Source organism: Phacochoerus africanus, chromosome 8, assembly GCF_016906955.1.
Source record: "Phacochoerus africanus isolate WHEZ1 chromosome 8, ROS_Pafr_v1, whole genome shotgun sequence".
Lineage (NCBI taxonomy): Eukaryota > Metazoa > Chordata > Mammalia > Artiodactyla > Suidae > Phacochoerus > Phacochoerus africanus.
The window spans coordinates 85186677-85214016 of record NC_062551.1 but is presented as its reverse complement, the minus strand read 5'-3'; the positions used below and the strand labels follow the sequence as shown (position 1 = coordinate 85214016).

Genomic DNA, 27340 nt, shown 5'->3' with positions numbered 1-27340 from the left:
CGGTGCCGGAAGTACTCGGGGAGGGCCGAGCAGTCGGACCGGCTGCTGAGACGAACGCTTCACTGGGGCAGTCTCCGCATATCATGGGGAGATAGACGCTGCTGCCTGTGAGTCTTGGGCCCTGGCAGTTGAGGAATAAGAGCGGGAGGAGGGAGTCAGGACCCAGACCACAGTGGTCAGTGTTCGAAGAGCCAAATTGTGAAGGAGACTGGGCTGTGTGAGGAATCAGGCTGGTGGGACGGGACTGAGGGGCTCGGGGATCGGAGAAGACGCGGCTGTGGGGACCTGGGCTCCAGACGGGACTTAGGGAACCGGGATGGATGTGAGTTCTCCCGCACGCAAGGGAAAGCGAGTTGAGAGAGATAGGATTATGAGGATCCGTGCTTCTAAGAGGAGAGGGTCGGAACTGAACGGGGTGTGAAGACACGGGCTCCTGAGAGGTAAAAGCGAAGCTGTTAGGACTTGGGCTCTTAAGCGGCAGAAGCGGAACAGTGAAGACCCAGGCTTCTAACGATTCAGAAACAGGGCAGCGAAGACAGGTTCCTGAGAGGCAGGAGCGGTAAGAGAACATTTGGGTTTGGGAAGAACAGGAGCGGGCAGTGAAGATGCGCTTCTTTGGGGACCGGATCGGGGCTTGCAGACTCCGAAGTACCTGAGGGAACAGGACTATGAGGACCTGAGATCCTAAAAGCGGAGAGTGTAAGGGGCTGTGTCTGTAAGTAGATCAGCCTCCAAGGGAAGGGGAGAGAGTTTGAAAAAGACATAGTGATCCTTCCCCCATCCCCTCATATTCTCTGAACCGGGAATGGTAAAGGATGTATTCAGGGGAAGACGACTCCTTCACGCTGCCTATTTGGCTTTTGGCAGGCTTATCGTGTCAGAACGATCTAGGAAGCCAAGCATCTTCGTTTTCTGCTCCTTCAGGAGTAGCACTGGTGTGAAGTTAAAGCAGTTTGAACTCAGTTGTGTACTTTATAAGTGCTTTAAATCCCATTCCACTCAACTCCGATATTTAGCATAGATCTCTGCATTTCAAAGAAGAGAATGACAGAGATGGAGAGACCCCGGAAATATCAGGCGTCCCCCCACACCCCCGGGCTTGCAGCGGCTTTATGTAGGAGGATATCTGTTTCTCTGTTCCCAGACCAGGGTTTGGACCAGCAGCGGTGAAAGCACCAAGTACTAACCACTAGACCACCAGGGAACTCCCAAGATCATCTTTTATAAACTCATATTTTACCTCTAAGGAGGCTAAAGTCCAAACAGGGCTTAGGGTTACACTGAGTCAATGATTGATTAGATGGAAATTTTGTTACAGTACCCTGCTCTGCATAGCAAATGGGAGAGGCTCAGTTAATACTCCTTGAAAACATGCTTCTGGAATCTTTGCTCTAACTTCAAACTCAAGAGGGAAATTTTTACAGATTTAAGTACTTTGAGTCTTGTTACTGTATTGACATTGATGCAGTGAATGTCACTTACCAGTTAGGAAACCATTAAATGAAGCCCCTTCCCTCTCAAAAATAGTCATTTAGAAAGTTCATATAGGTAAGTTGTATCCTGTATTTTTAGTATAAGCATTTACTGGAATAGCCGCTTTCAGATAAGGATGGTGGAGAGACTTGGACTAGTCACTTCCCTTCTTCAATAATATCTTTTACTGAAACTTACTCAGACTAACCAAACACCATCATAAGCACTTTCAAGTATTAAATCATTTAATTACTGCTTACTGCCCCACCAGTTAGATATTGTTAATCCCATGGCACAGATAAGGAAATCAGTGCAGAGACGTTGAATGTTTCCCTGAAATCACATGGTACTAAGTGGCCCAGACCCAGTCAAACTCAGGTGTTTGAAGTTTTTTCTGCTTTTCTAAGTGGATTCCTCGCCTTGTCTCAGTTTGCCCATCAGCAAAATTGCATCCTCATCTATCTTTGGAAAATGTGCTACTTATTTTACTCATTTGTGGCTCTAGCATTGATTGAATTATTATAATAGGATTTCTAAGAATGTACCTGATAGAGAATCATTGTGTTAGAGTGGATACGAACATAGAACATATTACTTTCAGGCCCCGGGGAGGCGGGTGCTGCTTTCATGGCATGCAGAAATTCCCAAACCAAGGATCAAACTTTCACTGCAGCAGTGGCAATGCCAAATCCTTAACCACTAGGCCACAAAGAAACTCCAGAACATGTTATTCCCACCCCACCCCCACCCCCGACCCGCCACAGCTGCACCAAGGCATGTTTAAGTTCCCAGGCCAGGGATCAAACCCATGCTGCAGTTGCGAACTATACTGCAATTGCAGCAACGCAGATCCTTTAACCCACTGTACTGGACCTGGGATCAAACCTGCCACAGGTTCATGAATTCAAAGAACATATTACTTTTTACTCAAGGTGTTTGGGGGAAGTCCCAAAGTACTTTGGAAACAATATATCGGCAGTGTTTACAACCAGTACCATGAAACAGGTGTGTTGGAAGCAGAAGACAAACTTTAAAATCAGTACATATCTGTCGTGGTGCAGTGGTTAACGCATCCAACTAGGAACCATGAGGTTTCGGGTTCGACCCCTGGCCTTGCTCAGTGAGTTAAGGATCCCCGCGTTGCCATGAACTGTGGTATAGGTCAAAGATGCAGCTCGGACCCCCAGTTGCTGTGGCTGTGGCGTAGGCCAGCATCTACAGCCTGGGAACCTCCATATGCGGCAGGAGTGGCTCTAGAAAAGGCAAAAAGACACCCCCCCCCCAAAAAAAAAGTACATACAGACTTAATTTTAAATCTTAGGAGTTCCCGTCGTGGCGCAGTGGTTAACGAATCCGACTAGGAACCATGAGGTTGCGGGTTCGGTCCCTGCCCTTGCTCAGTGGGTTAACGATCCGGCGTTGCCGTGAGCTGTGGTGTAGGTCTCAGACGCGGCTCGGATCCCACGTTGCTGTGGTTCTGGTGTAGGCCGATGGCTACAGCTCCGACTCGACCCCTAGCCTGGGAACCTCCACATGCCGAGGGAGCGGCCCAAGAAATAGCAAAAAAAAAGACAAAAAAAATAATAATAATAAATCTTAGATACTAGTTGTTGGAGTTGGAGGGAACTTTAGAATTTGCCTGGTCCTTCTAATTATGTAGAAATTCTGGTTAAAAGGAGCTCGCATAACCCAGTGGCAGAACTAGGATAGCACTCAGCCCAGCTGACTTGAGTCTTTTTTTTTTCTTTTTTTGCCACACTCATTGCATGTGGAGGTTCCCAGGCCAGAGATCAAACCCCAAACCACTGCAGTGATAACACTGGATCCTTAGCTGGCTGTGCCACAAGAGAACTCCACTGTTCTTTTTTTAATGTCTGTAGTAATAAGAATGGTTATAGGATGTCACCAATACATAGCAAGATGGGTGAAACCTTTTAGGTTTGTTTTTTTTTTTTTTTCTTTTTTAATGGCCACAGCAATGCCAGATCCTTTAACCCACTGTGCTGGGCCAGAGATCGAACCCACACCTCTGCAGTCGGATTCTTAACCCACTGCACCACACTTCTACCTTTTAGTTTTTATATACTGATTTTTATAACTAAGATTTAAAACAGGAGACTATATATATAATATTAGCTTTTTTTTTTTTTTTTTGTCTTTTTAGGGCTGCACTTGCAGCATTTGGAGGTTCCCAGGCTAGGGGTGGAATCAGAGCTACAGCTGCCTGTCTATACCACAGCCACAGCAACTTGGAATCTGAGCCACGTCTGTGACCCACACCACAGCTCATGGCAATGCCCATTCTTCAACCCACTGAACGAGGCCAGGGATAGAACCCACAACGTCATGGTTCCTAATCGGATTCATTTCTGCTGCACCACGACAGGAACTCCAGCAAAAATTTTAAATTGTACTTATCATGCACCACACATTCTTCTAAGTGCTTTAGATGTATAAACTCAGTGAATTGCCACAATCATATGAGGTACACTTTATGATTAACTGTATTTTTCAGAGGAGGAAATTGAGGCATAAAGAGATTAGGTATCATGCTAAAGGACATGAAGCTAATAAGTGGCAGAGTTGGTACTTGAATCTAGACGCTGCCGCCGTGATCGTTGTACTGTACTACCTCTCTGTTAAGTTGAAATTGCCTAAGCAGGATCAAATTAGAAAACAAAAAATTCCATATTTGTGTTCCTTTCAGGTCTCACAGATTGCAATTAATTGATTCTTTTTGGTTTATTTGCACTGGGAAATGTGAGCTCCTCTAGATACATCAAAAGCCAGTGAGGAAAGAAATAGCCAGGTAGGAAACCCATATCCTAAGTCATGCACCACAGTGATAGGGCTCCCATGCCCACAGAATGGTAGTCCCCTTCACGCCAGCATTCTGTTTAAATAATAAATTCCTAAACATTTTTTAAACAGGTTGTAAAAACAACTATTCCCCTATTCTCTTCACTTAAAAAAAAAAAAATGTTAATGATCAGATGCCCAGAGAGGGCCACAGTCTTAAAACCATTTCAAATTCTCCCCTGCTGAGAGTTCCCATCATGGCACAGCAGAAATGAATCCGACTAGGAACCATGAGGTTGCAGGTTCAATCCCTGGCCTTGCTCAGTGGGTTAAGTATCCGGCATTGCCGTGAGCTATGGTGAGGTCCCAAACATGGCTTGGTTCTGGCGTTGCTGTGGCTGTGGTGTAGGCTGGCAGCTGTAGCTCTGATAAGACCCCCGGCTTAGGAACCTCCATATGCTGCTGATGTGGCCCTAAAATGCAAAAAAAAAAAAAAGGTCTCCCCTGTTTTGTTACCCTCTGAAAAGTCAGATCCTAGATTTCCCTGGTGGCCTAGCAGTTAAGGATCTGGCATTGTCACTGCTGTGGCGTAGGTTCAATTCCTGTCCCCACCACTGTGGAACTTTGGCATACTTTGGGCAAAGCCAAAAAAAAAAAAAATCAGAGTCTCTTGGTACAATAACAATAATAATAGAGTTAAAACTTGATTTCTGTTTGCAGTACAAGATTGCTAAAAGGAAAAGTAGGGCTTGTCATCCTTGCCTATTTACTACAGTTTAAATATGATGGGTAAAGGGAGGGAGAATAGTCTTGGATATTTAATTGAACTCCCAGGCACACTATCTTGTTTTCATAAAAATCATTAAGTATTTTCTACTGTAGATCCCTGAGGGATAGATTTTCCCAACTTGAACCCCGTCGCACATGATTTCCACATAGTAGGAGCTAGTAAAGAGTTTCCTATTATAATCATCCTCTCAGACTGTCCCACATTTGATGCCTCTGTTTTTACTCAGTAGTACATTCCTATCTCTTGGCATTCTAAGGAAATTTGAGTAGCCCAAAGGCAGCTAGGGTACATTACATAATGGAATTCAGGTTATTTACGGTCACTTCATTCCATTGTGCTTGATCAGCATCATCTACAACTGGGCTAATGAAAGCTGTCAGTAAACAGGTAATTTGGACCATTTTGATAGGGTGTGATTTTTTAAAATTTATTTTAAAACTTACTTACCATGGGGAGTTCCTGTCGTGGGGCAGCAGAAATGAATCCGACTAGGAACCATGAGGTTGCGAGCTCCTTCCCTGGCCTCACTCAGTGGGTAAAGATCCAGCATTGCCATGAGCTCTGGTGTAGGTTGTAGACTTGGCTCAGATCCTGTGTTGCTGTGGCTGTGGTGTAGGCCAGCAGCTGTAGCTCCGATTTGACCCCTAGCCTGGGAACCTCCATATGCCATGGGTGTGGCCCTAAAAAAAAAAACCAAAAAATAATTTCCTTATAAAATTCACCTTTTTGTGGGTACAGTTCTATGAGTTGTGACGAGTGTGTCCTGTCATGTAAGCACCGTAACACTCAAGTTACCTAACAGTTCCACCACCCCCAAAATTCTCATGCTCCTCTTTTGTAGTCAGACCCTCCCCCGTCCCAGACCTGTGGGGATCACTGATCTGTTCTCCATCCATATAGCTTTGCCTGTTTTGGAGTGTCATATAAATGGAATCAAGTCTTGTCTCTTTCACTTAGCGTAGTGCATTTGAAATTATCTGTGTTGCGTATGTTAGTAGTTCCTCCTTTTTGTTGCTGAGTAGTATTCCTTTTTATAGATAAACCCATAGTTTGTTTATCCATTTTCTAGTTGAAAGACATCTGGATTGTTTTGAGTTTTTGGAAATTTTGAATAATATTGCTATGAACATTCACATAACTGATTTTTGTGTGACTAAGATTTCACCTCTCTAGGGTAAATACCTGGGAGTGGATTACCAGGTCATGATAAGTGTATATTTTATTTTGTAATAAACAGGAGTTCCCGTCATGGCGCAGTGGTTAACGAATCCAACTAGGAACCATGAAATTGCGGGTTCGATCCCTGGCCTTGCTCAGTGGGTTAAGGATCTGGTGTTGCCGTGAGTTGTGGTGTAGGTCGCAGATGCGGCTCGGATCCCACATTGCTGAGGCTCTGGTGTAGGCCGGTGGCTGTAGCTCCGATTAGACCCCTAACCTGGGAACCTCCATATGCTGTGGGAGCGGCCCAAGAAATGGCAAAAAGACAAAAGAAAAAAAAAGAGTGGGTATAATAAACAGCCAAACGATTTACCAAAGAGACTGCACCATTTTACGGTCACATCAGAAATGTCTGAGGGGGAGTTCCCATTGTGGCCTGGCGGAACTGACTCCGACTAGGAGCCATGAGGTTTGATCCCTGGCCTTGCTTAGTGGGTTAAGGATCAAGCGTTGCTACAAGCTGAGGTGTAGGTCACAGATGTGGCTTGGATCCAGCCTTGCTGTGGCTGTGGTGTAAGCTAGCAGCTACAGCTCTGATTTAATCCCTAGCCTGGGAACCTCCGTATGCCACAGGTGTGGCCCTAAAAACAACACGGCAAAAAAAAAAGGAAATGTCTCAGGGTTTCAGTTGCTCCACATCCTCTTTAGCACTTGTCTACTTTATTTTATTTTATTTTAATTATCTTTTGTCTTTTTAGGGCCGCTCCCAAGACACATGGAGGTTCCCAGGCTAGGGGTTGAATCGAAGCTGTAGCTGCTGGCCTACACCACAGCTACAGCAACACCAGATCTGAGCCATGTCTGTGACCTACACCACAGCTCACGAGCAATGCTGGATCCCCAACCCACTGAGCGAGCGAGGCCAGGGATTGAACCCGCAACTTGATGGTTACTAGTCGGGTTTATTAACCACTGAGCCATGATGGGAACACCGATTGTCTATTTTATTTTTAATTTTAGTTATTCTAATAGGTATTCAGTGGTATCTCATTGTGACTTTATTTGGATTTCCCTAGTGAATAATGATATTGAGCATCTCTTCATGTGTTTATGTGCTGTCCATAGGTCATCTTTGGTGAAGGACCTGTTCTTTTGCCCATTTTTTAATCAGGTTGTTTGTTTTTTTATTGAATTTTGAGAGCCCGTTATATACCCTGGATACAAGTTGTTTGTCAGATACTTGATAATGTAAATATTTTCTCTTAGTCTGTGACTTGTCTTTATTTTCTTTGGCAGAGCAGTTTTACATTTTGATTAAGTCCACTTTATCAGTTTCTTTTGTAGATTGGGCTTTTGGTGTTATATCTAAGAACTCTGCCTGACCCAAAGTTAAGGAGATTTGCTCCTATATTTTCTAAAAGTTTTACAGTTTTACATTTAAGTCTATGATCAGCTTGGAATTTATTTTGTATAAGGTATGAAATAAAGGTCAAGGTTCATTTTTATTGCTAGTACTGTATTTTTGCTATATTTTAAAAGCAGGGATCAGTATTACCTATTTCTTCAGAAGAAACAAACCAAATAGTACTTTAATGTTTTTAATAGGTTACATATACACGTATTACAGAATTTGGGGTATCCGATGAAAAATAAGTCTCCCACCTTGGTCCCATGAGCCACCCAGATACTGCCACTTCCCTGTCCCCCTCAAGACAACCATTGTTATTAGTTTCTTCTGTATCTTTCCAGGAATAATGTATGCATTTATGATTGTGTGTCTTTTAAAATAAATAAGAGTTCCTGTTGTGGCTTGGGGGTACCTGACTAGTGTGGCTCAGGGTCCACTGCCTCACTCAGTGGGTTAACAATCCAGCCTTGCCATGAGCTGTGGTGTAGGTTGCAGACACATCTTGGATCCCGAATTGCTGTGGCTGTGGTGTAGGCTGGCAGCTGCAGCTCCCATTCGACCCCTAGCCTGGGGACCTCCATATGGTGCAGCTTCGGCCCTAAAAAGCAAAAACAAAAAACCCACACAAAACCCAAAAAAAACCCCAATTATGCTTACTACTCTGCGTCTTGCATTTTCAGTGTATCTTGTAGGTCATTTCATGAGCTTTCTCATTTTTTAGAAACAGCCTTTTTTTTCTTTCCCTTCATTTTTGGCCACCCTGAGGTATACGGAGTTCCCAGGCCAGGGGTCAGATCTGGGCCACAGCTGAGGCAAGGCCAGATCTTTAACCCACTGTGCCGGGCCAGGATTGAACCTGTATCCCAGGGCTCTCAAGACGCCACCGATCCCAGTGCGCCACAGCCAGTGGGAAGTCCTAAAAGCAGCTTTATTTCGATATAAACATATCATATCATCTACCAATTTAAACTATACAATTCAGTAGTTTTTATTGGTACATTCAAGGTTGTGTAACCATCACCATGGTCTATTCTAGATATCCGTCACCCCTAAAAGAAACCGTATACCCATTAGCAGTCAATCCCTATTCCTCTCCCCCAACCTCTCAGCCTTAGCAACCACTGATCTACTTTTTTGTCTCTATAGATTTGTCTATTCTAGACATTTGATATAAATGGAATCATACAGTATGTAGTCTGTGACTGGTTTCTTTCACTTAGCATAATATTTTCATGAGTCTCATTCCTTTCCAGTGTACTCCATTATATAGTTATACCCTAGCCTATTTAACTATATCACTTTTGATGGACATTTAGGTTGAAATTCCTTATATGTATAGTATTCTATTCACATATAAGTTCAACTGTATATAAATTGCTGAAAACAGAACTATGGGATCAAAACAATGTAACTTTTCTTACTTTGGTGCATAGGGCCAAGTAGCCCTTTATAGAGATCACTAACTGATTTATATTTCCCTCACTCCAGCAATTTTTAAAACTTTTTTTTTCTTTTTAGGGTTGCTCCCATGGCATATAGAACTTCCTAGGCTAGGGGTCAAATCGGAGCTGCAGCTGCCGGCCTACACCATAGCCACAGCAACACAAGATCCAAGCCTGTGACCTATACCACAGCTCACGGCAATGTTGGATCCTTAACCCACTGAGTGGGACCAGGGATCCAACCCGCATCCTCATGGATACTAGTTGGGTACATTACTGCTGAGCCACAGTGGGAACTCCTAAAACTTTTTTTTTGTCTTTTTGTCTTTGTAGGGCCACACCCTTGGCATATGTAGGTTCCCAGGCTCAGGGTCTAATCAGAGCTGTAGCTGCTGGCCTACACCACAGCCACAGCAATGCCAGATTCTTGACCCACAGAGTGAGGCCAGGAATTGAACCTGCAACCTCATGGTTCCTAGTAGGATTCGTTTCTGCTACACCACAACGGGAACTCCTAAAACTTTTTTTTTTTTATGGTCATGCCTGTGGCATATAGAAGTTCCCAGGCCAGGAGCTGTATCTGAGCTACAGCAGCTCTGGGTCCTTTAATCCACTGCTCTGGCCCAGGGATTGTGCAACACTGCACCTCAGCAGCAGCAACCAAGGTGCTGCAGTCAGATTCTTTTTTTTTTTTTTTTTTTTTTTTTTAGGGCCACACACACAGCATTTGAAAGTTCCCAAGCTAGGGGTGGAATTTTAGCTGCAGCTGTTGGCCTGCACCATAGCCACAGCAACACAAGATCTGAGCCACATCTACAACCTACACCATAGCTCAAGGCAATGCCAGATCCTTAACCCACTGAGCAGGGCCAGGGATGGAACCAGGGTCCTCATGGATACTGTTCGGGTTTGTTACCACTGAGCCATGATGAGAACTCCTGCATTCAGATTCTCAACCCACTGCTACCACAGTGGGAACTCCTCCAACAACTTATGAAATGATTAATTCTCCATAAAATTTTCAAACACAGTATATATAAAACTTTTTCATCATTGCCAAGTGGAGAAAAATAGTATCTTGTAGTTTTAATTTGCATTTTTATTATGAATGAGAATAAGGATCATTTCATTATTTTAAGAACTCTTTGAATTTCTTTTTCTTGTACTGTCATTTTTTCATAATATTTCTTTTGAGTATTAGTGCTTACTAATATGTAGGGTTTTTTAAAAATATATAAAAGCAATTAGCCCTTTGTCTAATGTATTTTGCATATATTTTCATTTGTCCATTATGTTCGTTGCCATGTAGACATTTTTATTTTTGTGTAATTGAGCATACTAGTCTTCTATATTATGGCTTCTGAGCTTTGGGTCATCTTTAGAAGGGCTTTCTTTACTCTTGAGAATATTGTTTTTCCAGTTTTAAAAAATTGAGATAATTGTAGATTTATAAAAAATAATGCATCCCTTGTACACTTTGCACCACCAGTTTTTCCCAGTGATAACATTTTGCAAAACTTTTGTATAATATGACAATCAGGATGTCAACATTGATACAACCCAACAATCTTATTCAGAGTGCCCCAGTTTTACTTGCACTTGTTTGCTTGTATGTGTATGTATAATAAGTCCTATACAATTTCATCACTTTTATGGGTTTATCCAGCATCACTATCAAGATATTGAATAATTCCATCATAAGCACCCCTCATTGCCCTCTTATAACTACACTTCCCTCCCTCCCACCCAACCCCTGACAGCCTCACCAATCTGTCCTCTGTAAAATTTTGTCATTTCAAAAATGTTATGTAAATAGGAGTTCCCATCGTGGCTCAGTGGTTAACAAATCTGACTAGGAACCATGAGGTTGCGGGTTTGATCCCTGGCCTTGCTCAGTGGGTTAAAGATCTGGCGTTGCTGTGGCTGTGGCGTAGGCCAGTGGCTACAGCTCCGATTAGACCCCTAGGCTGGGAACCTCCATATGCTGTGGGTTCGACCCTGGAAGAGACAAAAAAAAAAAAAAAGACAAAAATGTTATATAAATGGAATCACAATATGGACTCCTTTTGGATTGGCCTTTGCTCAGCATAATTCTCTGGAAGTTCATCCGAGGTGTGTATTAATAGTTCATTTCTTTTTCTTGCCGAGTAGTATTCCATGGTACGGATATTCCACAGTTTGTTTAATAATTCACCCATTAAAAGATAACTAATTGTGATAATTACAAATGAAGTTACTATGAACATTCATGTTCAGGTTTTTGTGTCAACATAAGTTTTCATTTCTTAGGAGTTCCTGTCTTGGCTCAGCAGAAACAAATCGAACCAGGAATCATGAGGTTGTAGGTTTGATCCCTGGCCTCGCTCAGTGGGTTAGGGATCCGGCATTGCCATAAGCTGTGGTGCAGGTTACAGACACGGCTCGGATCTGGAGTTGCTGTGGCTCCAATTCCACCCATAGACTGGGAACCTCCATATGCTCTAGGTGCAGCCCTAAAAAGACAAAAAAGACCAAAAAAATTTTAAAAAAAGTTTTTATTTCTCTAGGATAAATGTCTAAGACTGCAATTGCTAGGGTATATAGTAATTGCACAGTTGTTATTTTTTCCCCAAATTTATTGAGGTGTAATTTGCATATAATGTATACATTATTAGCATATAGTTCCATGAGTTTTGATAACTGTAGCTAGCAGCTGTGTAATCAGCACCCTACTCAAGATGTATAACGCTTTACATCACCTCAGAAACCTCTAGCCCTCCTTTGTGCCGTCAGTCTCTGCACCATCTATCAGTAAAGACTTGTTTTTAGATCATTAGAGATTAAAATTTCATATAAATGGAATCATGTAGTATGTGTTCTTTTGAGACTAGCTTTTTTTTACCTAAATATTTTAAGATTCTTTCCTGTTGTTTTGTGTATTAGTAATTTGTTCTTTTTTTTTTTCATTTAAAAGTAAACTATTAGTTCAGTGTTAGATTTGCAGAAAAAGTGGCAAGATAACGCAGTTCCTATATACTCTGTACCCAGTTTCTCCATTCTTAACTTATTACATTAGTATGGTATATTCATTACAACTAATAGCCAATTAATTTTTTTTTAATTTATTTTTTTGTCTTTTTAGAGCCCCATCCGTGCCATAGGGATGTTTCCAGGCTAGGGGTCGAATGGGAGTTGCAGCTCCCAGCCTACACCACAGCAACTCAGGATCTGAGCCATGTCTGCAACCTACACCCCAGCTCACGGTAACGCTGGATCCTTAACCCACTGATTGAGGCCAGGGATCAAACCTGCATCCTGTGGATGCTAGTCAGATTCATTTCTGCTCAGCCATGACGGGCACTCCATATACAGATAATATTTAATAAGGCTTTTTCATAGAACTTGCTCTAGGAAAACAGTTTGCTTTTATAACATTAGAACAATATTATCATGTTAACAATCTTTTCCTTTCCTGATTCTTCCTTTGGTAACATTTGAGGGAAAGGAAAAAGGAGTCATGGACCACATACCTTGTTTAAAAAAAAGTAATCCTGGTGCTGTGCTGCCCCCTTCAGCTTATTTTTGGCCAACAAGATTCTCTTGGTCATTTAACCAGTGCATGGTTAGTTGCTTTTATTAAGGGTAAACCAGGAGAAGATGATTTCTCCTATTAGAGAGACAATTTGTGGGGGAGGAACTCAGCACCTGGGGCAAGAGTAGAATAGATGCAGATATTCATTCAGGTTGCTAAGCTTTATCAAGTGCTGAAAACCATTGCCATGATTCTTGTAGGTTCAAATTCCACAATTTTGGCCAATAAAGTGTTTCATGTCCTGCTAGTTTATCCCTAACAATAGAGCATTCATTTTATTGGGAGAGAATCTTATGTTAGTATTATCATCAATAATTAATTAATTTTTTTTTTTTTTGGCTTTTCAGGGTAGCACTTATGGCATATGGAGGTTCCCAGGCTAGGGGTCAGTCGGAGCTACAGCTGCTGGCCTACGCCAGAGCCACAGCAACGCCAGATCTGAGCTGTGTCTGTGACCTACAACACAGCTCACGGCAATTCCAGATCCTTAACCCACTGAGCGAGGCCAGGGATCGAACCTGCAACCTCATGGCTCCTAGTCAGATTCGTTTCCGCTGCACCACAACGGGAACTCCAATAATTACTCTTTAAAATTTAATGTTTATTTTTTAATTAAGTGTATAGTTGATTTACAATGTTGTGTTAGTTTTAAATGTACAGCAAAGTGATTCAGTTATGTATATACATACATCCATTCTTTTTCAGATTCTTTTCCCATATAGGTTATTAGAGAATATTTGTAGAGTTCCCTGTGCTATATAGTAGGTCCATGTTGATATCTGTTTTATATAGTAGTATGTATGTTAATCCCAAATTTATTTATTTTTTTTTGGTCTTTTGTCTTTTTAGGGCCACAACCACAGCATATGGAGGTTCCCAGGCTAGGGGTCGAATCAGAGCTGTAGCCGCTGGCCTACGCCAGAGCCATAGCAACACCAGATCCGAGCTGCGTCTGCGACCTACACCACAGCTCATAGCAACGCCAGATCCTTAATCCACTGAGCGAGGCCAGGAATCGAACCTGAAACCTCATGGTTCCTAGTCAGATTCGTGTTCCTTTGCGCCATGACGGGAACTCCCCTGTTAATCCCAAATTCTTTTTTTTTTTTTTGTCTTTTTTGCCATTTCTTGGGCCACTCTCATGGCATACGGAGGTTTCCAGGCTAAGGGTCAAATCAGAGCTGTAGCCACCGGCCTACGCCAGAGCCACAGCAACATGGGATCCGAGCCGAGTCTTCGACCTACACCACAGCTCACGGCAACGCCAGATCCTTAACCCACTGAGCAAGGCCAGGGATCGAACCCGCAACCTCATGGTTCCTAGTCAGATTCGTTAACCGCTGCGCCACGACGGGAACTCCCCAAATTCTTAATTTATCCCTCGCTCACACCTTTCCCTTTTGGTAACCATAGTTTGTTTCCAAATCCTGTGACTCTGTTTTGTAAATAAGCTCATTCGTATCATTTTTTTTAAGATTCCACATATAAGTGATATCATATGATATTTGTCTTTCTCTGATTTATTTCACTTAGTATGATAATCACCAGGTTCATCTCTGTTGCTGCAAATGACATTGTTTCATCCTTTTTTTGGCCAAGTAATATTCCTTTATATATATGTACCACATCTTTATCTATTTCTCTGTCAGTGGACATTTAGGTTGCATCATTAATTACTTCTAAAAGTTGTATATGAAAAAGATAGAGGATTTTTTCTTGGTACCCAGAAGAGTTAAGGAAATGTATCTCTGCATTTAGTTTGCCTGGATCCTGGTCTTTGAAGATGTGCCAGGCCATGCAACTGAAATGATTCTGTGGAAGGGTGGTGCTTGATGCCAGTTGTTCATTTACAGGTAGCTTTTGAAAATGGCTGCCTCTCATTTCACCGGGCTCACAGCTGTTGCTGATGTAATTAAAGATCTAGACACTCAGATAGCTGTAAGTAAGCTCCTTGAGGCCACTGTGGGCAGAACTTGGTGAATGTGCTTCTAACCTTGATGACATCAAAGCTGAGGTCCACAGAGTCAGACTCATGGCTCTAAAATGAAGAAGTCTTGGCTACTCCAGGCTAGGGACTCTGCATGTATTTAAAGATTGCTAACACTCAGAGAAAATTTGTCTTTGATGACAGTGAAGAGCTTACTGTTAACAGTTGCTAAAAGTCATGTTTATTAGTCATAGCTCTGACATAGACTTAAGCATGTTCTGGAATGCCAAAGTGAACTAATCTGTTTTCTGAAGTTTTGTGACTAGGTTTCAAATATGTGATTGTGCCATGATTTCTTTGAATTTAACATTAATTGATGTTCAGAAATAATGCATGTGCTACTTAACCAAGTATTCTATTTTTACAAAGTCTTCAAAAAAATCTTTCTTATTCTTGTTTATTTTTGTACATAAGATTCCTCCTTTTATTTACTTTCTTCCTTATTTCACTTGTATGGACTATTTCATTTAGCTTTTGGAGAAGAGATGGTTTCTAAATATCAGGTGAGAGCAATGAACATTCTTCATTCCTTCCACTTTTAATGTTCAGGTATCAAATGAAGACCCTTCAAAGTCTGACACACCTTGAAGAATTTTACTTTCAAAACTCATCCTTTATTACATGTCCTTCCGGAGCTAATTCTCTTGTTTTTCTTCTACAGTTGATTGGCCTTGGTCCTCATAGCTCCAAAAAGAAACAAGATCTCGATAAGCTCTATGAGCTGAAGTCCAAAGCACGGCAGATTATGAACCAGTTTGGCCCCTCAGCCCTAATCAACCTCTCCAATTTCTCATCGATAAAACCGGAACCAGCTAGCACCCCTCCACAAGGCTCCATGGCCAATAGCACTACAGTGGTAAAGATCCCAGGCACTCCTGGGACAGGAGGGCGTCTCAGCCCTGAAAACAATCAGGTATCATCCTCTTTTTGTTCTCTGTGAGCACCTCTTATCTGTTCTTTGAAGCAGTAATACTTTGAGAGATGTCCGTCTCAGATGCAGCCTCTTCCTTTCAGCTAAGAAAGACGGTCTTTTCCCTCCTTTGGACTTCTGAAGTTCTTTATCAAAATATCATGTATATTTAGGAATTCCCTTGTGGTGCAGTGGGTTAAGGATCTGGCACTGTCACTGCTGTGGTTTCGGCCGCTGCTGTGGTGTAGTTTTGATCCTGGCCTGGGAACTTCCACATGCCACAGGCATGGCAAAAAAAATATGTATATATATATATCATGTACATTTATCAGTTTTTACTTTGTAGTATTTGTGTGTGTGTGTATATGTATTTATTTACCTATATACACAGGCATACATAAGTGCATTAACAAAACACCTTGCCTATGACAGGTATTTATATATTTACATATACATATATGCTATATAATTGTTAAATAAAATAGTTTAATAATTAATGGATTCTTATTCATTATTCCTATAATAAAAGTACTCTTGCCTCCAGTCTTTTTCTCCTACTAGTTCATTTAGCTGCTGCCATTTTTTAAAAATTGAAGTATAATTTGTGATGTTGTGTTAGTAGCTGCTGCCATTATGTGTTTTCTGCAATGCTTCTAAAATCTGACCCACTCTTTCTCCTTATGATCCTGATTCTGACCTCCATAGCCATAAAAAATAAGTATAATCTTTTGACTTAGGCCTTGTAGGCTGGGTAGAATCGAATGGCAACATTTCAAGAGAATGGGGGGAGGGTCTAGTGATGGTAAATTGGAAGGATTGGGCAGATAGGCAGGAGACCGACCCATGCTGAATGTGGAGCTGGAGAAGAGCAGAAGGTAAAATTGTATAGGTAGGGTTACAGCAGAACATTTTGGGTCTGCAGTAGTTTCCACTGGAACTTTTAGTTAGTAAACAATCTGTGCAAATATTTAATGAGTAAAAGAGACATAATAAAAGTAGTATGTTTTAGGATTAACTTGACAATGAAAGGGCAAGAAACGTAGAAAGGGGGCAGATTTGGAGGAAGACCAAGTCTAAGACTTTTGCAATAAATCAAGATATGTAGCAAAGGCTTGAATTAAGTGATAAAGGTAGAATGGATAGATCTGAGACATTATTAACACATTTTTTATCTTTTTTGCCATTTCTTAGGCTGCTCCTGTGGCATATAGAGGTTCCCAGGCTAGGGGTCAAATTGGAACTGTAGCTGCCGGCCTACGCCAGAGCCACAGCAACGCAGGATCTGAGCCACCTCTGCAATCTACACCACAGCTCACGGCAATGCTGGATCCTTAACCCGCTGAGCAAGGCCAGGGATCGAACCTGCAACGTCATGGTTCCTAGTCGGATTTGTTAACCACTGAGCCACGACGGGAACTCCAGCACATGTTTATTTTTAAAATTATCTTCTATTATCCTTATTTCCAATGTTATACATACTTATCATGAAACTTTAGAAGAACAGAAAGAACAAATAACCCATAATTCTACCACCACCCAAAAGTAACTGTGGTTAACATTTTAGTGTATGTCTTTTTTTTTTTAATGTATGTCTTTTTGATCTTTTTTCTTTAGCTTTTTTTGTTTTTATGGCCACACCCACGGCATATAGAGATTCCCAGGCTAGGGGTCAAATTGGAGCTATAGCTGCTGGCCTACACCACAGCCACAGCAATGCAGGATCCGAGCCGCATTTGCGACCTGCACCACAGCTTACGGCAACGCCTGATCCTTAACCCACTGAGCTGATCGAGGCCAGGGATCAAACCCACAACCTCATGGTTTCTAGTTGGATTCATTTCTGTTGTGCCATGACAGGAACTCCATTTTTGATCATTTTTTAATGACATAGATATGGATGAAAGGATATGACATTTCCTTTATGAAAGAGGGATCATATTTGTGTATACTTGCACAAATATTTGGTTTACAGAGATCAACACATATTCCCTGCCCTCAAGGAGCCTTCAGCCTATTAAGTCAGAAACAGACAAGTTTGAGAGTTCCTGCTATGGTGCAACGGAATTGGTGATGTCTCTGCAGCACCAGGACACAAGTTCGACAGCTGGACTGGCACAGAGGGTTAAGGATCCGGCATTGCCACAGCTGTGGCATAGGCAGTAACTGCAGCTCGAATGTGATCCTTTGTCTGGAACTCCATATACCGCAGGGTAGCCAAAAAAGAGAAGACCAGTTTTGGGTTCCCTGGTGGCTCATCAGGTTAAGGACCTGGTGTTGTCACTCCTGTGGCTTGGGTCACTGCTGTGGCGCAAGTTTGATCCCTGGCCCTGGAACTTCCACATGCTGCAGGATTGGCCAGGTAAAAAAAAAAAAAAAAGAAAGAGGGGAGTTCACGTTGTGACAAAGCAGAAACAAATCTGACTAGTAACCATGAGGTTTCGGGTTTGATCCCTGGCCTCACTCAGTGGGTTAAGGATCTGGCGTTGCTGTGGCTCTGGCATAGGTCGGCAGCTATAGCTCCAATTAGACTCCTCGCCTGGGAAGCTCCATGTGCCGTGGCGCAGCCCTGGAAAGACGAAAGACAAGAAAAAGAAACTGACAAGTTTATAAATGTACACAACAGTAGAAGGGTACACAGAGTACAGTAGAGGCCAAAGGAGGAAGTGGTTGCTTTTGCCTGGGTAGGCTAGGAAAAGTATTAGACAGTTTGGCACCTGAGCACATAGGAGGAAGGGTGGAAGAGCATGTCCGATGTCAGCAGAGGCACTGTATGATTTGTGTGGTCATAAAATTACACATTAATGTAGCATTTAATAAACTACCTGACAGATGTTGGCCTCTCTTCCATATTGTTCTTTCTGCCTTTCCTTAGGCTATTTCTATCTTGAGAGCGTAGTCTTTCTTTTCCTTTTTTTTTCTTTTAGTAATACCATCAGGTACGCCAGATTGATAATTCTTTGGAAAGTAGAAACTAAACCCAACAAGTTGTCAGTCTTCATTATAGGGTAATGAGTTTGTTTGTTTGATACATGGCTGAAAATTGTTCTTCCGATTAACTCTAGGTATTGACCAAGAAGAAATTACAAGACTTAGTAAGAGAAGTGGATCCTAATGAGCAATTGGATGAAGATGTGGAGGAGGTAAAGTGGGGTTGGGTACCCTAGAGACTGTGTCACTGAGAAGTAGTATTGAATAGCTGTTAAGAACACAGACTTGGAGTTCCCCTCATGGCGCAGTGGTTAACAAATCCGACTAGGGACCATGAGGTTGCGGGTTTGATCCCTGGCCTTGCTCAGTGGGTTAAGGATCCGGCATTGCCATGGGCTATGGTGTAGGTCGCAGACGCTACTTGGATCCCGAGTTGCTGTGGCTCTGGCGTAGGCCAGCAGCTGTAGCTCCGATTGGACCCCTAGCCTGGGTACCTCCATGTGCCATGGGTGTGGCCCTAGAAAAGACAAACAAAAAAGACAAAAAAAAGAAAAAAGAACACAGACTTTAGAGAGTTCCTTTCATGGCACAACAGAAACGAATCTGACCAGGAACCATGAGGTTGAGGGTTTGATCCCTGGCCTCGCTCAGTGGGTTAAGGATCTGGTATTGCTGTGTTGCTGTGGTGTAGGCTGGTGGCTGTAGCACCAACTGGACCCCTAGCCTGGGAACCTCCTGGTGCAGCCCTAAAAAAGAAAAAAAAAGAACACAGACTTTAGGAGTTGCTGCCATGGCACAGTGGGTTGAGAATCCGACTCCGATGGCTTGGGTTGCAGCACAAGTGTGGGTTCAGTCCCCACTTTGGTGCTATGTGGCTCAGATCCAGTCCCTGGCCTGGGAACTTCCATATGCTATGGGTGTGGTCATAAGAAAAAAAAAAAAAGCACAGACTTCAGAGGCAAACAAATCTGAATTTGAGTCTTGGTTCTGTGGGTGAGATTCGGCTTCCTCCTGTGTTGGTAAGAAGTCTTAACGATTTTCAACTCACTTTTAACAATTTTAATTGTTTCTAGAACATTCCTCCATATTTCTAAGTAGTATATTTAAACATATTCTTTGGTTAATTAATTTTATAATAGTCATAGACTTCCTATTATGGTAGATGAGATTTTTTTTTTTTTTGGTCTTTTTAGAGCCACACCCTCAGCGTATGGAGGTTCCCAGACTAGGGATCCAGTCGGAGCTACAGCTGCCAGCCTACACTACAGCCACAGCAGCTCAGAATCCAAGCCGAGTCTGCAACTTACACCACAGCTCATGGCAAAGCCAGATCCTTAACCAACTGAGCAAGGCCAGGTTTCGAACCTGTGCTCTTGTGGATGCTAGTCAGATTTGTTGCCACTGAGCTACAACGGGTACTCGGAGAATTTGTTAAACCACTGTTACATGTGCCACATGTGTGGAGGAGTTCCTGTCGTGGCTCAGTGGTTAAGGATCCCGACTAGTACCCATGAGGATGCAGGTTCGATCCCTGGTTTCGCTCAGTGGGTCAAGGATCCAGTGTTGCCCTGAGCTGTGGTGTAGGTTGCAGACACAGCTCGGATCTGGCATTGCTGTAGCTGTGGTGTAGGCCAGCAGCTACAGCTATGATTTGATCCCCAGCCTAGAAGTTTCCATATGCCATGGATGTGGCACCTAAAAAGACCAAAAAAAAAACAAAAACAAAAACAAAAAACCTTTAGAATATGAAAGATGAAATTCTCTTGTGATGCTGTGGGTTAAGGATCCAGCATTGCTGCAGCAGCTCAGGTTGCGGTTGCTACTGTGGTGCAGGTTCAACCCCTGGCCTGGAAAATTCCACATTCTGTGGGCATGGCCATAAGTAAATAAATTAATTAAATAAAGGAATGAGGAATTAATGATTCACTTGTATTTTCCTATGTAATTCAGAAGAAGATATAGGGGGGTGGGTAGGGGGTGGGCTGGTTGTTCCCTGCTGGGTAGAAATACAGAAAGTACATCCTCAGAGAGGTGTGAGTTTCTCTCCACCTGGTTAATGAGTTGATGTCTTTCTTTTGTTGTCCTCAGTCCTTTTCCCCACCTTCGCTCAAATGCTGATTTCCAGGCCCTCTGCTAGAAAACCTGACTAAATATGCGGTTCAATTGTCCCAGCAACAGGAGCCTACCCTGCCAATGTCTTGGTTACTCTCCCCCACCTTTTTCCCCCAGATGCTGCTGCAGATCGCTGATGATTTTATCGAGAGCGTGGTGACAGCAGCCTGCCAGCTTGCTCGGCATCGCAAGTCCAGCACACTGGAAGTAAAGGATGTCCAGCTGCATCTAGGTAGGTGGTCTCATTTCCCCCTGAGGGATCCACACTTTAGCTCCTTTAGGAACCTGCAGGAACCTGATCAAACTTTTGGGCTTTGGGGAGTTCCCTTCATGGCTCAGTGGTTAAAAACCCGACTAGGATCCACAAGGACGTGGGTTCAATCCCTGGCCTTGCTCAGTGGTTAAGGATCCGGCATTGCTGTGAGCTGTGGTGTAGGTCGCAGACGCAACTGGGATCCTGAGTTGCTGTGGCTCTGGTGAAGGCCGGTGGCTACAGCTCCAATTTGATCCCCAGCCTGGGAACCTCCATATGCTGCAGGTGCATCTCTAAAATAGAAAACAACAACAACAACTTTTGGGCTCTGGGATTTATGTATTCATTCAGTGGTAGCATCAAACAGGAAAGAGATCCATTCATGGTAGAGGGAGTGAACCCCGGCATTGGGTTTGCCACCTTCTGACTGTACCACCTTGTCCTTCCTATGTGTTTTCTCTTAGGATCTGTTTCTTCGTTTGTATAGTGGGGGTCATAATATCCTTCTTATGAAGTCATTGTGAGAATTATGGATTATGTTTGTAAAGTGACTGGCAGAAAGTAAAATCTTAGTAAATGTAGCTATTATATCTCCACCATTCATATGGAGGTATTTTCCTTCCAGTTTTTGGCTTATTATTTTTTTCTTCCTTCCTTCCTTCCTTCCTCTTTCTTTCTTTCTTTCTTTCTTTCTTTCTTTCTTTCTTTCTTTCTTTCTTTCTTTCTTTCTTTCTTTCTTTCTTTCTTTCTTTCTTTCTTTCTTTTTTTGCTTTTTAGGGCTGCAGCTGCGGCATATGGAGGTTCCCAGGCTAGGGGTCAAATTGGAGCTATAGCTGCTAGCCTACACCACAGCCACAGCAATGCAGGATCCGAGCTGCATCTGCGACTTACACCACATCTCACAGCTGGGTCCTTAACCCACTGAGCGAGGCCAGGGATCAAACCCCGCAACCTCATGGCTCCTAGTTGGATTCGTTTCCGCTGCACCATGACAGGAACTCCTCAAGTATTTTTCTAAGAAAATTATATTCATAATGTACATATACGTTTGTATTCTGCTTTTCTACTTAATAAACACTAAATTTGAGCTTGCGTTTTTCTAGGAGATACTTATCTAAACACTGATGATCGTAATCACATAGAAATGAATAAGCTCCCCTCTGCATTAGTTGCAGTGACATCAAAAGAAAGGGGACAGTCTGTGACTACATAGACAGTCAGGCCAGGTGAATGGGGCAGAAGATATTAAGGGATTCAGTGCAGATCAGCCCATGACTTAAAGGCTTCCCTCCCAGTGTCAGGGAGATACTGCTCAGGGAGGTGCTGGCAATGAAGGTAGAGTAAATAACACACTTCTGCTTATCAGTGCTGGTGTTATTAGCAGAAGACAGATACTTCAATTATCTATTATTTTGTAACAAACATGGCTTAAACAGTAATAGTTGTTCATTTTGTTTATAAGTCTGGGGGTTGACTGGGCTTAGCTGGGCAGTTTTGCTAATGATCTCTCATGCGATTAAAGTCAGGTAGTGGCTGGGGCTGAGACTCTTTCAAGGGAAGATGTGTTAGTCTCCAAGGGCTGCTGAAGCAGTACCACAAACTAGGTAGCTTAAAACAACATAAATGGGGAGTTCCCTCATGGCTCAGCAGGTTAAGGATCCAGCATTGTCATTGTCGTGATTCTGGTTATAGCTGTGGCGTGTGTTTGATCGCTGCACAGGAAATTCCACCTGCCTTGGGGGGAAGCCAAAATATAAAATACAGAAGTTCCCATTGTGGTGCAGCGGAAATGAATCCAACTAGGAACCATGAGGTTGTGGGTTCGATCCGGCTTAAGTGGGAGCTATAGGGTAGGTCGCAGACGTGCCTTGGATCCTGTGTTGCTGTGGCTGTGGTGTAGGCCGGCAGCTGTAGCTCTGATTTGACCCCTACCCTGGGAACCTCTATGTGCCGCGGTGCGGCCCTAAAAAAAAACAAAAAACAACAACCAAAAAAATACATATATATATAAAATGTAATATATAGAGAGAGTTCCCACTGTGGCTCAGAGGGGTTAAGAATCCCACTAGTATCGATGAGTATTCAGGTTTGATCCCTGGCCTTGCTCAGTGGTAAAGGATCTGGCATTGTTGCAAGCTGTGGTGTAGGCTGGCAGCTGCAGCTCCAATCAGCCCTAGCTCAGGAACTTCCATATGCTGCAGTTGCAGCCACAAAAAGGAAAAGGAAAAAAAAAAAAATATATATATATATATATATATATATATATATATGTAGTATTTTAATTGTTGAAAATAAAATTGGAACCCTTCATTAAGGGTAATAGATAATTATCGCAGAGACATGAATACTCAGAAGTTTGCATGACCAGAATAGCTTCTGTACTGGGCCTAATGGAACCTGAATCATAATCAGATTACCTGGAGGGCATAGGATCAGAGTATGAGGAGTTAGGAAGCCTGGTGTTAAATGGCACCAGACCATCTAGGTCTGCTGCACACATCTCCTCCCCTGCCCCCAGGAAGGATAAGCTTGACAGTGGGGCTATAAACTCTCGATGCCTCTCTTCTGGACAGGCTGGGTACTGCCAGGGTTTGCTTCTGACCTGGCTTTTTTCTATATTTGCGTAGTTGGTAAACCTCCCCTTTTAAATGACGTGGTCTTCCTCCCTCCCTCCCTCCCTTCCTTCCATTTTTTTTCATAAAATATATTCATAGAGTATATATTCATACTTGTTCATTATCTCTAATTTAGCTTTGATTTAATGTTTGTAAATATTCAGAAGTTACTAAATTGATTAATGTTTTTGGCCTCACACACAGCATGTGGAAGTTCCTGGACCAGGCATCAAACTTGTGCCACAGCAGCAACCCGAGCCACTGCAGTGACAATGCAGTATTCTTAACCCACTGCACCTCAAGCTACTACAGCATAGGTCAGCAGCTGTGACTTGGATTTGATCCCTGGCCCAGGAACGTCCATATGCCACAGGTGCAGCCTTTTTAAAAAAAAAAGGGAATTCCTATCATGGCTCAGTGGTTAACAAATCCCTCTAGTATCCACAAGGATGCCGATTCAATCCATGGCCTCGCTCGGTAGGTTGAGGATCTGGCGTTGCCGTGAGCTGTGGTGTAGGCTGGCAGCTGTAGCTCCGATTGGACCCCTAGCCTGGGAACTTCCATATGCTGCAAGTGTGGCCCTAAAAAGACCAAAAAAAAATTTTTTTTTTTTAATAAAAATAAAAGGAAGGAAGGAAGAAAGACTGGTAACTTGTAGTAACAGTCTTACAGGGATGGTAACTTCCTAGTGACAGTCTTATAGGGATAGTCATGTCCAATGGCACAAGGACATGGAGCTATGATGTGGACATGCCTGTGTCTATATCTGCATCTCTATGTATTTATCCCAGGCTCTGGGATTATGCCATTGAAGGCTCTCAACCACCCACCCGATCACATGGTTATTTCTGTTGTTACTACCATATAAAAGATGAAGAAACTGAGACCCAACATCATACTGCTCCACAGTGAAGCAGTAGAGCTGGGACTTGACTCTTAACTCCAGCTTGTTTGGAGTGCCTTTCTGTTCCTGCTCCTTCTTTGGATTTGAGAGGGGTTACCTTGAAAATAGGGGGCAAGACCATTGAAGAAACAGATAATGTTCCTTTCCTATAGAGCTGCATGGAAACCATAGGACCCCTACACTCAAAGTTTTGACTCATTTACCTCTTTTTTCTTTGCAAGAAGTTCAAATGGTGTTCTTTAAAACCTTGGAGGCGTCATATGCAATTCCTCCATTTGTATTGCATAGAACCCTCGGCAGAGTTCCTGTTAATTAGTTCAGTTGATCACCCAGATTAGTCCTTCTTGACCCTTGTCTGAGGGTCACACTGCCCCTCATGCTGCCTTCCTGGTCCTCTTAACTCTGTGTGGGCCTCTTCCTTGCAGAACGCCAGTGGAACATGTGGATCCCAGGGTTTGGCTCTGAAGAAATCCGACCCTACAAAAAAGCTTGCACCACAGAAGCTCATAAACAGGTGAGAAGTCTTCAGGGTCTCAGGGCAGCCACATCAGATCCCTTGAGCTGTGTCTCAGAGGGAATGCACACAGCTACCATCACTGCAGGTGTCACTTTCCTCAAAGGCCAGAGAGGCCAAGAGGCAGCAAGGCTCCATGGGAGATCAGCCTGATATTTCCTGGGTGCTTTGCTGTTCCCACATGGAGTCTCAGGTCTTTTCCTCAATTCTGATGGGTGTCACTTAAAGCAGTTGATTCTAGGTTTTTCTAACATGGGTGGAACTCATCACCACCACCTCTCTGTTATAAAATCTTCCTTCATTGTTGCTGATTTGAACATCATATTGAGGGAATTTTAAGGAAAGCAGAAGTGTGTTGCACTTGTGCTAGGAGGTGACACCCAGGCATTCGGGCCTCTTTCCCAGCTTAACCTTTGTCCTCTGTCCGTCTTACTGCAGAACTGAGGGGTCAAGCTGTCTCTGTCATTGGTCAGTCTGATAGCAATGTTGGCCTCCATTTGACAAGTCTTAATTTAACCAGCTACTCTGATTGGAAAGTAGGCTTTTTCCAAGCTTGACAGGCACAAGTGGGCAGTCCTGGCTGAATGTACCTTGCTTTTCCATAGCCTGGGGTCTCTGGAGCAGGGGTGTTTATAGAGCTCATAGAGAAGCCCTACAAGGAGGCCGCCAACAGCCTGCATCGAAGGATTGCAGTGTTCTTCAGAAGGCATTGGCTCTGGTCCCAAATGTTCAGCCTTATTTATTTATTTATCAGTCAATAAATTTTATAATGTTGAAACAATTGCTTAGTCAAAAGGACTAAGCAAAGGCAAGTCATTAGTTTGGCTGATAATAGTAAAATTTGAAACCCATGATTTGAATGTTTCCCTGATGGATTATAGTGGAAGACATTGGGGTCACTGGGCAGGACATGCCTGCAGCATGTAGAAGTTCCCAGGCCAGGGATCTAACCCCTCGCCACAGCAGCAGCCCAAGCCACGGCAGTACATCGGATCCTTAACTCCTTGAGGTCATTTTCCTTCATTGTATATCATCAAGTGTGAAATGTCAGCTTCTTTTTCTTTCTTTCTTTTTAATAGGGCTGCAGCTGCAGCATATGGAAATTCCCAGGCTAGGGGGGCAAATAGGAGCTGCAGCTGCCAGCCTATGCCACAGCCCCAAGCAACACCAGATCCGAGCCGTGTCTGTGACCTACACCATGGCTCACGGCAGTGTCGGATCCTTAACCCACTGAGCAAGGCCAGGGATTAAACCTGCACCCTCATGGACTAGTTGGGTTCTTAACCTGCTGAGCCACAATGGGAACTCCTCAGTTCCTTTTATGTGTAGCAACAGGCTTGAAACATAGGCCTCATCACTGTTTTATTATCATCAGAGAAAGAGTGGGGAAGGGAGGATAAGCATAGAAAACATGTTTTGATGGCCTGTCCCTTAAATCCTAGAAAGGCAAGAGCTGTCACCTTCTACTTTTTAATTTTTGCCATACTGCTAGCATAGAGGAGTTTGGGTCTTTTGGTCAATAAAATGGGTCCAGTGGCCTATTGAAACATGTCTTTTTTTTTTTTTTTTTGTCTCTTTGCTATTTATTGGGCCGCTCCCGGGGCATATGGAGGTTCCCAGGCTAGGGGTCGAATCGGAGCTGTAGCCACTAGCCTACGCCAGAGCCACAGCAACGCAGGATCCGAGCCGCGTCTGCAACCTACACCACAGCTCACTGCAACGCCGGATTGTTAACCCGCTGAGCAAGGGCAGGGACCGAACCCGCAACCTCATGGTTCCTAGTCAGATTCGTTAACCACTGCGCCACGACGGGAACTCCAATTGAAACATTTCTTAGGATCCCATAGACTGTGCTTGAGCCAGGAGTCTGCTGAGCTGCCCTGTGTCTATAAATTCCTGAGGGTTTCAGCCTGTGGTGCAGCCACACATAGATGGTCTAGAAAATTCCTGACTCTAACTTGTGGAATTGCTTATTTCTCTCCTTTCAGAGAATGGCATTGATCCGGAAAACAACCAAGAAATAACACATGGAAAGGTCAGGGAATGGACAACAATGTATTTGGAGATACTTGAGCTGAGACCTCAGCCATCTCATCCTTGGATTTTTTTTTTTTTTTTTAATGCTTTACAGAGAAGCATATATTTTTTATTAACAGTGCAGCAATATCTATAATGACTGAGAAGATCTGCCAAAAGAATAAAGCCTCCTACCCCAACTTCCAGTCCCATTTTCCTCCCGTCTCAAAGAAGAGCAGTGTATCTTCCAGAGAAGATTTTATTTGGTTTATTATATAAGTGATTGACTAGGGGACAAAGCATTATGGTCTTGTTTGGTGAGGCAGTATTAACAGGATTTTAGAGATTTTTTTTTTTCCTTCTCCCTTCCCCTTTTCCCTGTACTTTGTAATGTCAGTGTTTATATGAATATGATTTTCATTTCCTTTTCCAGAATAAAGAAGTTATTAGTCAAAAGACA

General features: G+C 43.0%; 1 protein-coding gene across 2 annotated transcripts; it reads left to right on the top strand.

Moving 5' to 3' along the window:
• On the top strand, window positions 1-27340 carry TAF12 (TATA-box binding protein associated factor 12). 2 transcript variants are annotated; one of them, XM_047792897.1, is made up of 7 exons: window positions 1-107; window positions 14495-14579; window positions 15290-15541; window positions 18601-18678; window positions 20696-20810; window positions 24776-24864; window positions 26853-27340. In XM_047792897.1, the coding sequence occupies exons 2-7, from the start codon at window positions 14508-14510 to the stop codon at window positions 26886-26888; spliced, it is 642 nt and encodes a 213-aa protein (XP_047648853.1). In that variant the 5' UTR covers window positions 1-107; window positions 14495-14507; the 3' UTR covers window positions 26889-27340. The 2 variants fall into 2 exon arrangements, with proteins under 2 accessions (XP_047648853.1, XP_047648854.1); XM_047792898.1 differs by lacking the exon at window positions 14495-14579.

Excerpts from the sequence above, each read along its gene's own strand:
- TAF12 (XM_047792897.1), top strand. The coding sequence starts at position 14,508 with ATGGCTGCCTCTCATTTCACCGGGCTCACAGCTGTTGCTGATGTAATT. Across the intron at positions 14,580-15,289 it reads ATCTAGACACTCAGATAGCT|TTGATTGGCCTTGGTCCTCA; the intron begins GTAAGTAAGCTC and ends TTTCTTCTACAG. Across the intron at positions 15,542-18,600 it reads TCAGCCCTGAAAACAATCAG|GTATTGACCAAGAAGAAATT; the intron begins GTATCATCCTCT and ends GATTAACTCTAG.